At 33.3% G+C, this 14,593-nt stretch overlaps 1 protein-coding gene across 2 annotated transcripts in view; it reads left to right on the forward strand.

Moving 5' to 3' along the window:
* CHMP2B (charged multivesicular body protein 2B) overlaps positions 1-14,369 on the forward strand; it is a 30,451-nt gene extending 16,082 nt beyond the window's left edge. The window contains exons 2-6 of one of the 2 annotated variants that reach the window (XM_043892958.1): positions 656-747; positions 4,732-4,926; positions 8,450-8,552; positions 12,366-12,472; positions 12,673-14,369. In XM_043892958.1, the coding sequence (XP_043748893.1) occupies positions 656-747; positions 4,732-4,926; positions 8,450-8,552; positions 12,366-12,472; positions 12,673-12,783 (608 nt within the window). In that variant the 3' untranslated portion in view covers positions 12,784-14,369. The remainder of the gene's footprint in view (positions 1-655; positions 748-4,731; positions 4,927-8,449; positions 8,553-12,365; positions 12,473-12,672) is intronic. The other variant, XM_043892959.1, reaches the window with a different exon arrangement.
* The last annotated feature ends 224 nt before the right edge of the window (positions 14,370-14,593 follow it).

Below are 14,593 nucleotides of genomic sequence, written 5' to 3' on the forward strand. Positions count from 1 at the left end.
ATGAATGGACACTTACAATATATCAGGTCATTGTGAGTGTTATTTGCACCTTCATGATAATTTTTATTTTATAAGAAACTGAGGCTTAGAGTGTTAACTAACTTTACAAGAAACCATCATATAATGATCCAGTAGCAGAGGTGTGATTCAAATCCCTTTCTGCTTCGTTGGAAGGCTGGCTGCTTCTCTTTACTCTGTTATGATGACAACGACTTAGTGTAGAAAAAAGGGTTTAATAAATACATTGCCTGTCTTCCTTTTTGGAACTTCGTGTAATATTGAAGTAGGGAAGAGATGAAAAAGGTTCTGTGTGTGTGTGTGTTTGCTCGCTCGCTCGCTCGCATACATGTGACATATATATGTCATAAAAGCAATGTATAATAATCAGTTCTCTAAGGGAGTATTTTAGTGTGATTTATATATTCTTTTGACTAAACCTCAGACTATAGTGTATTTGTACTTCAGTGGTTTTTTATATAATCAATATTTATAATTCATTCTAACATTGAATAATTTTTAGTATATTGAAACAAAAAAATTTAACATCTTGTAAATTTTTTTTTTTTTAATTGAGGTTTCTAAGTCCAGTATTTTAAGTGGTATTAAAGAAGATCTTACAATTAATACATTTAGGTTTCTTTTGTGATTCTCTTAGATGTAATAAAGGAACAGAATCGAGAGTTACGAGGTACACAGAGGGCTATAATCAGAGATCGGGCAGCTTTAGAGAAACAAGAAAAACAGCTGGTAAGTAGAACATTAAATTTCAGTTTAACTTTTCTAACAAATTTAGAAGTCAGTGTTGGAGTAATTAGCTAACTAGGAAAAAGACACATGGCAGGTGGTAAGTGATTTACTTTACTAAGAAATGGCATTTAGTACCTTCCTGCAATTTCTGCTTACCTTTGTTTACGGTGTCATTCTGATTTTTATCAGGAGTCTTTATTCTGCTGAATATAAAGTCAAATTATTCTTCTGTCTGTGAAAGACATAAATGCCTAGGAAGAAATATTGCTCAAAACAGCCATCTTCTCAATCAACAGCAAACATAAAATAGTCCTAGAACACAGGAGACCTACACAATATTGTAAAACAGTTATTCTCCAGTTAAAAATAAATAAATAAATAAAAGAAAACAAGAGAGGGTTGCAAGAAAATAACTATGTTAACCAATGGGGTGTCTTACTTTATATTTTAACTCTTATTGACAATGTCTGTGATAGTGATATACTTTTAAAATAGATTGGCTATCTTTAAGAATTTTTCTGTTATGTTTTTAAATGTATATTGCTTAAAACTTTTTTAAAAACCAACATGGTTGAGGTATAGTTGACATGCAATTGATTGTCCATGTTTAAAGCAAATAATTTGACACATTTTGACATATGTATTAACTCATGAAACCATTAGTACAGTCAAGGTAATGAACATATCCGTCATCCCCAAAAGTTTCGTTATTCCATTTGTAATCGCTTCTGCCCATCCCCATTCTCCCCGTTTCCTCCTCAGTTAGGCAAACACTGGTTGTCATTGTAGATTTTACATTTTCAAGAATTTTATATAGATGAAGTCATAAAGTGATTTCATTTTTATATGACTTCTTTTATTTGTAATTATGTTGAGCTTAATCAGTGTCATTACATGTGTCATCATTTTTATTGATGAGTGTTATTCCAATGTACGGACATTTCAAAATTTGACTATCCGTTTACCAGCTAATGAACATTTGGGTCATTTCCCGGCTCATTTCAGGGTTATACTGATCCTGTGCTACTTTCATCATATTTCTGATACTTTTTGTTGCTGGTATATAGAAATACATTCGTTTTTTGGTACATTGATCTTTTATTCTGTAACCTTCCTAAACTCACTTAGTCTAGTAGTCTTTTTGTAGATTCTATTAGGTTTCTACATAGACAATCATGTCATCTGTGTAAATAAAGTTTTTCATCCTTTTATCATTAAGTAAATTAGCTATAGGCTTTTTGTAGAGGCCCTTTCTCAGGTTGAAGTTCCTTTATCTAGTTGTTGAGAGTTTTTATCAGGAACTAATTTTGTCAAGTGCTGTCTTTTTTTGCCTCTATTGTATTGTATTGCATTGTATTGTAGTTTTTCTTCTTTAGTCTGTTAGTATAGTGAATTACATAACTGATGATTTTCCAACGTTGAATCAAACTTTTGCTATTGGGATAAACTTCATTAGTAATGATGAATTTTTTAAAAAGTATTTTATTTCAATTTGTTGCAATTTTCATAAGAATATTAGTATCTCTGATCATAAGAACTGTTAATTTGTAGCTGTCTTTTTGTGTGGTGTCCTTATGTAGTCTAACATCAGAATACTGCTGACCTGAAAGCATGAGTTGGCAAGTGTCCCTTTCTGTTTCATTTACTGGAAGGGTCTGTGTATTTCTGTTTTTAAACGTTTGATCAGTTTCATCAGTAAAGTCATTAGGAGTGAAGTTTTCTTTATGGAGAGATGTTTGAACTAAACAAAAATCTCTTTGTGGCTAGATTTTTAAATTCCAAAATTTGCAATTTTTAGAAAATAGGTATAGAATGGATCAAGCTTTCTATGTTTTGAATGAGGTTTGGTAGTGCACATCTGTCAAATAATTTGTTCATCTCTACTAAATTTTAAAATGTAGTAACCTTGTGTTTGTGATATTATTTTCTTACTGTTCTTTAACATCTTTTGGTTGTTAAGTGATGCCCTCCTCTGCATTTTCAATATTTGTCATTTGTGTATTCTCTGCCTCAGTTTTTTTCTCTCTTCTGATTGGCAGTGGTTTATCAGTTTGATCAATTTCTTATAAAAGAAAAAGCTTTTGATCTCATTAATTTTATGTATTTTTTTTCCTTCCTAGTTTATAGATTTCATCTCATGTTTATATATTTCCTTCTTTCTATATACTTTGTGTTTTATTTTCTCTGCTTTTTTCTACTTTCTCTATTTTGAAGCCTACTAGATACTCAGTTTTTCTAAATGTAAGCTCTAACACTTAAATTTCTAAGAACTGTTTTTACTGCAGCTCACACATTTTGATATGTGTATTTTTATTTTATTAAGTTCAAAATATTATCCCATTTCCCCTGTGATTTTTTTTTCTATGTTGTCATTGTTATTGTCGCGACCCCATGTACTGCAACACGCCAGGCTTGCCTGTCCTCCACTGTCTCTCAGAGCTGGCTCAGACTTATGTCCATTTAGTTGGTGATGCCATCCAACCAACTCATCCTCTGTCTCCCCCTTCTCCTCATGCCCTCCATCTTTACCAGCATCAGGGTCTTTTCTAATGAGTTGAGTCTTTGCATCATGTGGCCAAAGTATTGGAGCTTCAGCTTCAGCATCAGTCCTTCCAATGAATATTCAGAGTTGATTTCCTTTAGAATTAAGTGCTTTGATCTCCTTGTTGTCCAAGGGACTCTCCAGAGTCTTCTCCAGCACTACAATTGGAAAGCATCAATTCTTGCATGACTTATTTCGAACCATGTTGCCTAATTTCTGCTTGTTATTTTCCTTTCTTATTTTTCTTACTGCTTTCTAGTTTAATTTCGCTGTAGTTAGAGATCGTACTTGTAGGATTCCAATCCTTTTATTTTCGTTGAGCCTTGTTTTTTGATCCAGAATGTGGTATATTTTTGGTAATCCCCCCCCCCTTTTTTATGTGCACTTGCAAAGAGTATTCTGCTGTTGGCGATGGAGTTTTTAGTGAATGTTGGTTAGGTCAAGTTGGTGATGGTGCTTTTGTAAATCTGTGTCTTTATAGCTTTTCTGTCTACTTGTCCTAAAATACAGCAATACAGGTAAGAAAGGAGTTGCTGATGTCCCTGATGCTACTTGTGCTTTTGTCTGTTCGTCCTTTCAGTTGTACCAGTTGCACTTCATAAATTTGGAAGCGCTATTGAAGGTGCATACACATTTAGGATTGGTTTGACATCTTTATGTATTAATTCCTTTATTATGAAATGCCCCCTTTTATTCTGGTAATATTCCCTTTTCTTTCTTTTCTTTTCTTTTTTTTTTTAACCTAGTTAATGTAACCACTCCAAATTTCCAGATTTTGCTAAGTATTTATATAGAATATATTTGTTCTGTCCTTTTACTTAGCTTTATTTAGCTTTGTTTTGCTAATTAAAGTTGCTTTTTTGAGATAGCATATATTTTTAATGTTCTGAGAAGGAAATGGCAACCCGCTCCAGTATTCTTGCATGGAGAATCCCATGGACAGAGGAGCCTGGCAGGCTACAGTCCTTGGGGTCACAAAGAATCAGACACGACTTAGCAACTAAACATCATCTAATTTGCCAATCTGTCTCTTACTGAAGATAGTAAATGGACCTTTTCATTGAAGATAGTTGTCTGTATTACTAGCTTCAAATCGACCACTGTACTCTTTTTTTTTCTTTGCTATCCTCTACCAATTCCTCATTTGATTTATTTTTTCCTACCTACTTTTGGATTGTGTTTTTAAATTTTCTTTTGGGCTTTATGTGAGTACTGTTTTGTAGACTTGCTTTGTATGTGTAGAACACAGTACTAGTTCCTTCTTATCCATATAAACATGTAAAACAATTTGCCCTCTCAAATGACTATTTGTATGACTTTGTAAAAGCCTCTTTCTTCATAATCAGGGTGAAAGGGTGTAATGTATATGCTTTGTCTGTTCTTCTCAAATCACTGAACTCCCCCTTCAATGATCTTACTCCTTCTGTTATTTCCTCTGTTAGGAATTAGAAATTAAGAAAATGGCCAAGATTGGTAATAAAGAAGCTTGCAGAGTTTTAGCCAAACAGCTTGTACATCTAAGGAAACAGAAAACAAGAACTTTTGCTGTCAGTTCAAAAGTCACTTCCATGTCCACTCAAACAAAAGTGATGAATTCTCAGATGAAGATGGCAGGAGCCATGTCTACTACAGCAAAAGTAAGTGGGGACCTTTATATCCATAGCTTTGTGATTTCATCTGAGATGTTTAAATATCAGCATTCAAATTAGCTTTAAAGCTCCTTCTCATATATATATATATATATATATAAATAACATATATATGGTAGAGAATCTTTGTAATTTTTAATCAAATGAGTTGTAATTAAACATAATCCAGATAAATATTTCTAGGCTTTTTATCAATTTGTTTTAATATAAAATTTTCATTTTAGGTACTTCCACTGTTCCAGGATTGCATGTAGCTTCTAAATTTTTAAAAGTGACTTAAAACATTATTTTTTTTTCCTTAAATTTTAAAAAGATTTTGGTGCTTCTTATTTCATATGCTGTGTATTTTGATATAATAATTTGAATTATAATTTCCTCATGATTCATTTTCATGACTGTGTCAGAAAGATGCATGAGTATTTTCAGAAGAATTTATCAGTTCATTTTATCAGGAATCTAAGTTTAACTTACAGTCCTTATATTAAAAAAACAGTGGTTTTTACTGTAGAACTTAAAAGACTATGAGCCTTTCAGACATTTAATAAAGAATGAGCTTTTTGATGTGTATTAAGAACTGTGAAAGACCAGAAGCTCAAGACATCGGCTCTGCTTTCACATATATTACGTAGTTCATTTTGGGGCGGGAGGAGGTTCAGATGTGCTAAAAGGAAGCTTGCACTCTACAACATTCTGGTCCCATGTTTCAGTGAACTGCACAGATCCTTGAATGGAGTGATGTGAGAGACTTTCCGGAAGACCAAAATTATCAGTAGGCTTTAAATAAAGGGAAGAAAGAGTATGAATATGAAGCACTAAAAGAAAAGATTAGCCACAGAGGAGAGAAAGTACAGGGTTATATATATTAGGAAAATAGTCCATAACTGTTAATTCTCATTATTTGCAGTAATTACATTCTGTAAAGTTTGAGGAACACTGAATTAGGGAATATCAAGCCATTGTTCCTAGGGGAAATGGAGGGTTAGGTTCCTGTGAGCCTTTGATCACAATTGTTAACTAGTCTAGACCATACTTCAGCCCTATGCTTAGGGGAGCATTTTAAACAGTGCGATCACCAACCAAAGACAAAAAAGTAGGCCACAAAGATGACACTAATTTCCATTATTAGTGCTGAATCAAGATGGCAGGGTGTCATCTTGGGAGACCTAAATTGGAATTATGCTTGTTGGGCAACCCAAACTTTGTGCTACTCTATGCATGTCCACAAACAAGCATAAAAGTACTGCAAGTATTGACGTGAGGTTACAAATACATTTTAGTGAGTAGGCAGATTCACAAATAAGGAGTCCAGAAATAATGAGGATTAACTAAAATTGCCTTTTAGACCATAAAACACATGAAGTAGAATGTGCCCATTTTATGTACAGTAAGTACAGTGGCACATGGTGTTCCTTAAAAAACAGATTGTTTCAAAGCTGTTTATTCTGAATAAAGCTTATTCTGTCAGTTTACTTACTTTTAATGGATCTTAGTCATTTACAGTGGAAATGCATGGTTAAGAGCAAAAAAAGTTTGTTTTCCTTTTTTGGTTTTACAAATCGATAGAACTAAATATCTGTCTAATTTGAAGATAAGGTCCTATCTGAAGATCACACACCTGGGCTGGATAACTTTTCAATAATATTGAGGAGGAAGACAACTCATTTTGCAATTTTCTGCAAGTAATAGGGGAAGAAAACATACCTAATGTGGTCCTGCTATATAGCAATGTGCAAATTAGAATTTTCACTTAAATTTCTTAAAAATTTGTTAATTCAAGAAATGTTTGTTTAGGCCCTCTAAGCAGGAACTATAATAAGTGATGGGGATGAAATGGGAAGCATAACCAGGCAAGTGCTGATTAAAGTCTATTTCCAAAGCAGCCCATTTGAGAGGTATTTTTAGTTCAGTGATTGGGCTTCCCTCCTGGCTCAGATGGTAGAGAGTCTGTCTGTAATGCAGGAGACCCGGGTTCAGTCCTGGGTCAAGAAGATTCCCCGGAGAAGGGAATGACTACCCACTCCAGTATTCTTGCCTGGAAAAATTCAATGGAGAGAGGAGCCTGGGCGGGCCACAGTCCATGGGGTCATAAAGAGTCGGACATGACTGAATGACTAACACTTTACTTTTTTCCCCTTTAATTCGGTGATTAGACACATGAGCTTTGGAGTCAGATTACTTGGGTTCATACCTTACTTGATAGCTGTGTGATCTCGACAAACTCTTCATTCTTCATTTGTAATAGGAAATGGTAGTACCTAGTACATAAAGACTTGTTAGGTTTAAATGTATTTAACTTTAAATATTATTATATTGAATACATATAGTGCTTAGAACAGTGCCTGGCCCACAGAAATAATATATATCGGCATTAGCTGATCTGTTATCACTGTCAGCGTCGTAGTTGTTATTAGTATATTTTTGTAACAATACTGTAATTTGCAAGTAAAGTCATATAATTTACACCAATACATAAAATAAACTTTTATCTGTAGTGCGTAGGATTTAACAGGAACATCTGTTCTAACCTAGGGTGTCAGAAACTGCTGCCCTAAGGTGGGAAACTGAAATCTGAAGTATTTATAGTGAAAGCAGATAAAGAAGAGCATTCCAACAGAGGGACAGTATATGCAGAGGTCCTGTGGTGGGAGGGAACACAGTACATTTAAGGAAACAGAAGATCAGTGTATCTAGAGGGCAGTGGTGCAGAATGAGACTGGCCTGTTAGGCAGGGTTAGGATGTTTGGTCTCACAGGTCAATTTATGGAATTGGGTTTTCAGTGCTAAGAACAACACAAAGCCCTTAGAGAATTAGGTATGTGTGAGCTGGTGGGGGATGGGAGGGTACAGTGTTGTATTTGAAAAAATTACTTTGGCTGCAGCATGCATAAAAGACTGTGTTTGCTTCCTATCTTTGAACTGACATATTTTATGTAACACACATACAATAAACACATATACCCAGCTACATATATGATAATTTATAAAATACTTTGGCCATACTTGATATCATTAATTTGTTTTAATAAAATTAGTTGTGAATATAAAATATTCATGTATTTTGCAAAGCTCAATGTTTTTATCATTTCTTGAAATCATGGTTTTAAATGAATAAATAGGTTAAATATGTGTCCTATAATTCAGACATGAAAATTTTTGGAAAAAAGTTAAATTTTTTTTCAATTTAGACATTACCTGCTTGCCACATAATAGACAAATGTAATTTTCCTATATGAGTAGCAATGGATTTTGTTAGCAGTATTTTTTTATTACTTAATTTTTTGCCTACTGTTCAGATGAGTTTTTCCACAGTGGTCTTTATTATATAGATGTTAAGCAGATGGTTTCCAAATGAGTAGTTTAATTTTTTTTTGTAATATTAATACTTTTATGTTTGATTATGGCAGATGTTTATCTTTTAACAAATCTACCTTTATTGATGTATTCCCCTTGGACTTATTCCATAGTAAAATTTTCATAATTATGTAACATGAATCTTTTCATATATTTAAAGACAATGCAGGCAGTAAACAAGAAGATGGATCCACAAAAGACATTACAAACAATGCAAAATTTCCAGAAGGAAAACATGAAAATGGAAATGACTGAAGAAATGAGTAAGTTTAATAAGCTGTAATGAAATTTTCAGTTTTTTCCTCTTTGAATTAGCAAGTTTATTTACTAACAACCTCATGTTTATCCATGAAGGCACAAATGAGAAAATAAATGATGCAGCTCCCTTCTAAATAGATGACTCTATTGGAATTTCATCGAGTTTTTGTGTAAGGCTCAAAATTATATTAACATTGAGCTGAAAGAAAAATGTAAAATATGTGATGCCATATTTCTGTGCTATTTGGCCTCAGCAGTTTTACTTTATAGATTAGAGAATCAAAACCAACTTGTGAATAAAACAATGCTTCCTAGTATAAGTTAGATAATTTAAGAGTTTTGTTGATTATTTCATACTGTAGAAGATCTGTAAATATATAGAAGATATATTTATATATTTTCATATTATAGAAGATCCCATATATATCATACTCTAGAAGATCTATTTATATTATAGGTAGAGATAATGGAGCTCTTTCGTTCTTTTTTCTTTTCCCCCTTCCAGAGTCTAAATTTAATATTTAATTTTCTTCTTATTGAGTATAAACTACATACTGTGGTAGAAATATGAGGAATAAGAGGAATAAGGCTATAAACAAATTTATCATTACACCACCTGTAGTGTTGATATTATTTCTTTCCTATATTTTTCTATATCTTATAAAGTGCAATAATATAGATGATTTTGAATCTTATCTTGCCTTTAAAAAAACACAGTAGTATAACATAAACATGTCCTCATAACCTTGAATTTTCTGTTTTTTTTAATGGCTTTAATATTCTGTAACATCAATATATCCTAATTTATTGAACAATTCTTTATTGGTTGGTAAGATTGTTTTAAAATGTTGAGTTTATGTGACAGTCCTTTGATAAATATGTTTCTGTAATATCTTACCTGAATTTCTTCAGTGTTCTTAGACTATTAACTTTTATAACACTTTTGGTTCATCAGTTCAGTTCAGTTGCTCACTCGTGTCCGACTCTGTGACCCCATGAACCGCAGCACTCCAGGCCTCCCTGTCCATTAACCAACTCCTGGAGTTTACTCAAATTCACGTCCATCGAGTCAGTGATGCCGTCCAATCATCTCGTCCTCTGTCGTCCCCCCTCCTGCCTTCAATCATTTCCAGCATCAGGGTCTTTTCAAATGAGTCAGTTATTTGCATCAGGTGGACAAAGTATTGAAGTTTCAGCTTCAGCATCAGTCCTTCCAATGAATACTCAGGACTGATTTCCTTTAGGATGGACTGGTTGGATTTCCTTGCTGCCCAAGGGACTCTAAATTTGGTTCAAACTACCAGATTATTTCAGAAGGACTATCCAGTCTTTATTTCACCGATAACAAATGAGCGACCCTTCACAGCACCCTGGTCAACATTGAATTCTTACTTTATAATACATTGAATTGTTACTTGTATAATACGTCAAAACTGGTATCATTGTTTCACAAAGATATTGTCTAACTATTTCACAACTATATAGGGATATGTCAGTGTAGCTGTTGTTTATCTCCTATTTTTACCTCCGAATTTTAATTTGACAGCATTTATTGTATAAAGTAGTATCAAAATTACTAGGATTGCTAAATTCAAGCCTAGTACTTTATTTCAGAGTATCTATTTTCCTTCTGTGGTTTAATGACACTGCTTCCTGGGTGGCTCAGATGGTAAAGAATCTGCCTGCCATACAGGAGACCTGGGTTTGATCCCTGGGTTGGGAAGACCTCCTGGAGAAGAGGGCAATGGCCACCCATTCCAGTATTCTTACCTGGAGAATTCTCTGGATAGAGGAACCTCATGGGCCACCTTTCATGGGGATCCAAAGTGTCCGTCATGACTGAGCACACATGCATATGTCTTTGACAGTTTCAAAAGTTCTTTAGTTTTTACTTTAACCTTAACTTTTAAAAATATAATTTTTCAAAAACATCATTAGTGAAATGTTAGTGGCTGAGAGAATTGTCATTTATATAATGATCATAGTATCTAACATGTTTTGTGAATTCCAGTGATGGCACAGGTGTGAGCAGGTCTTAGTGGAGGAATTAAATATTCCATTAAGCCATAATGAAGAGAATCAATAAGCCTGTATTTAAAACTTGTATCTATCACAGTTGTTCTCATTTGTATTTTACTAATTTGCAAGTCTGAAAGAATAGTAGTTATTGATGGTTACTCATTTTTTCAGTAAAGTATATTAACATTAGTATTTTCATCCAAAGATAAATACAAGGTTTAGATGGACATAGCTTTTTCAAATTAGAATTTATATTTTACAGTGTTGTTCCAATGCTTGTTCACATTCAGGTTTTGGAAACAAGATCTTTGGGAAGTTTTTATTACATCTTTAATTTTGTTAACGCTTTTCCTGAAAGCATTTTTCTCTGCTAATCCTTGGTTACACCATTCCAGTGCTTCTTTGTCCTCTTCTTTCATTTTTTTATGTGAGTAGTTTTTCATTCAGGCCCTTTTTAACTCTAACCTGGACTCCCTACAGCCCTTGTTACTTCACTACCATCTGAGTATCACTGCTAAATAATTTTTCTGGAGGCTTACTTCTGAGCATGCTGATAAGATTCCCATAGTGGCACTTTTCTAACTACAAAAATAAAGTCCCACATCGTAAATCAAAAACAATTTTCAGGTCAAGCCCCTTTCTTTTCTCAATGCAAATATTGAGGCCCAAAGTGGTAAAGTGACTTCCCATAAAGTTGCCCAGTTACTAAGTTACTAAGTGGAAGAACTGAGATACTAAATAAAAGTTTAGCATTCACTTTACTTCTTCAGAGATGGTGTTCCTTTTTTTTGGCCTTAAGCTCTTTAGCTTTTTCCTGTTGATTTTATACTATTAAACTAACACAAAAAATCAAAATTATCAAACAATGCTCAGTAGAGATCTTAACCAATATCAAGCTTTTTTAGCAATGTCAAGGATACAAGCTATTAAGATACTCATGCAGAACAGGGAGAGGGGCGGGGCCATCCGAAATGACTCTCCAAGTCATTTCTTCCCATAACAGACATAAGCATCACAGATGATATGTCTAATCCATTTGCTTATTTCATGTTGAACAGAACATTTACAAAGTGTAGGAAATATGTTAAATGTATACCTCAAATGATCACCTATCTTATGTGTTATTTTGGAGGAACTCATAGATATAAACCCATACATTGTAGCTACAACAGTGCTAAAACGAAAACAGCCTGCTAAGTTCATAAACAGGGACTCTCTTGCAGGCAAGTATTAGTCTTATTTACCAGACACCCAATTAGCAGGTTACTTACAGAAAGATCAAGCTAGGTTGCTTGTCTTTCTTCCTCTGGGACCTTCCCCAGTGATCATGTTAATAGCAATCGTAGGCCAGTTTTTTAAAATTCTTTCCTTCCCAACCACTTTCAATTTATACATCTTACATAGTCAAACAGAAGAACTTACTCTTCCTTACATGTATCCCTGTTGCTTTCCACTGTGTCTTTGCTCATGCTACTGTATATCTATGTGTGTCCTTCAGTGACACATAGAAAAATACACATAGAAAAAAATACCATCTCAAGTATTTTTTCCTTCCAGATGGGTGTCATCTCTTCCTTTTGAAACTTTTATAATCATTTACCTTTCCATTTATCAGAATCTGTTTTTTTTTTTCTTTTGTTCTCCTTAAATGTAAACTCCCTAAGGTATTTACTTTTCTCCATCTATTCATAGATTTTATTTGCACTGTGTAAATTACATTGCTGGGCCTTTTTCTAAAAATATAAGCCTAACCCGAAATCTGCTTGAAAGTAACTTTTGCTTCCTCTTTTCCCCTCAAGTCAATGACACGCTTGATGACATCTTTGATGGCTCTGATGATGAAGAAGAAAGCCAAGATATTGTCAATCAAGTTCTTGATGAAATTGGAATCGAAATCTCTGGAAAGGTATGAACGAATGTTCTATTCTCTCAGATGGAAATACTTTCTCTTCACTTCATTGTTTTAAGTTTTCCTTTATGTTAGGTGTATGTTTTTTAATATTTGTTTGAAAAGTAAATTACACCTCTTTGCAGCACGTCCTTTATGTCCTAACCCGAAAGTTTGTTAATACACATTTTTTTTTTCTTTTTCTCTCTTTAATATAGATGGCCAAAGCTCCATCAGCTGCCCGAAGCTTACCATCTGCCTCTACTTCAAAGTCTACAATCTCCGATGAAGAGATTGAACGGCAACTCAAAGCTTTAGGAGTAGATTAATCCAAAAAGCCATTATATTTTGCCTATTATAATTATTTGGTATAAACCAGGCACAATGAAGATTCCTTTTACAAAGCACATTTATTTTGCAAAAATGAAGACCACGGTAAACAGTTGTTTCCTAACCCATGGCTGTTTTGACTCTTTTGCCAAAGAATGACAATGATGCAAAAATGGGAACAGTTTGGATTTTAATTAGAACTATTTGAGAGTGATGATGTGTAAAATGTTGACTTCTTTTCTGCATGGCCTAGAGAAATTATATTCATTCCTTAGTGTATTTATGTTCTGAATCTTTTTACACAGAATGCAAATCTTGTTAAAGCCATGAGGCACCAACTTAAAGAGACTTGTAAGAATATTAAATAAAAGTATACCATTAATTCTGTGTCTGTTACCTGTCCTTTGTAAGTGATATGTGTTACGACCATAGGCGGTTCAGCCGCCAAATTATTTTTAAATCACTTGAAAGAAGAGTGCTATTTGAACATCTGTGTTAAACAAAACCTGTTATGAGCTTTTCTTTTCTTTTCCTTTGGGAGAACATTCTACTTGGTAAGTTTATTACCTTTGAAAATGTGCTTGGCACCTGCCTTAAATAGTACAAACATATTGTGCACATCTTTAAATTATTTTAACTGACAGAAAAGAACTACATTTTAAACTCAAATTGAAGCCTCTTACAAAAATTAACCAGGCTCTTTTTTTAAAGCTTATAAAGTGAGTTAAATATAATTAGCAAAAACAGACACTGAATTAATAACATTTTATATTAATAAAACAATATATTTTGGTCTTTCTTCCCAGAACTGAGGAGAATTCCTCCATGTGAATTATAATTTAATCTCTTTAGTTTTGAATTATATTAATGTGTATATCAAACCTTCATTGAGGTTTGATGAAGCCATCATCCTCAATTAAGTAACACTACTATGACAGTATTCAACCTAAATTTTAAAAATTAGCATTTTTTCTTGGTAAATAAACTACAACTTTGTCAGAAGTTACTGCCTGAATGTGTATTAATGTATTAACTGCATTTTTTAAGGTAAAGTTGCTATGGTATTTAATGTATGTATAGAAAGTGAGAAGAAATGAAGACGTGGCAGATTAGTTAGATAGAATTTAGAATTAGGTTAGCTTTGAAAAACGATGTTGTCATATATGGATTTTAGCACATCCCACCCTTTAAAAACTCTTCTGGAGGAGATCAAATAGCTGTAACCTGGTTAATTTGGGACAATGGATGTTTTGGACTAATATGGACAACGTAAATACATTTTAGGACTAGTGGACATATGGCATAAGGATTGAGAAAAATGAAAACCTAAACTTTATAATCCATAAACCATTTTATAATGTTCAAAGGTAAGATTCCATTATTGATAACATTAAATACATTCACCCTGAACATTGATGGGTCAAAACATTTTACTTGATTATGGAATGTTAACACGACTTGTTTTGATTCTTGGATGTACATAATAATGCCAACTAACTTTATTTACTTTCTTGTTTACATGTGGGGGTTTTTGTTTTTAAAATTATTTTGTTAAAAAAACCTCAATAAAGATTTATTGCTGTTATGTTTTTTCCCCTTATCTCTTTTACTCTATTTTTGACTTCTGTTAAAGTTAAAAGTTTTATGCATATCTGGTAATTTTTCAAAAGAATAATTTTTATTACTTTCTTGGAAGGAAAAATTAGATAACAATGCTGTTTATATTTACACACAATAATTGTCTGTTTAAGAACTAGCAGTTGGTATAGAACTGATGCTTGTGAGTGGAATAAATCTAATAATTGGTGG

The sequence above is a fragment of the Cervus elaphus genome, chromosome 31 (genome assembly GCF_910594005.1).
Source record: "Cervus elaphus chromosome 31, mCerEla1.1, whole genome shotgun sequence".
Taxonomy (NCBI): domain Eukaryota; kingdom Metazoa; phylum Chordata; class Mammalia; order Artiodactyla; family Cervidae; genus Cervus; species Cervus elaphus.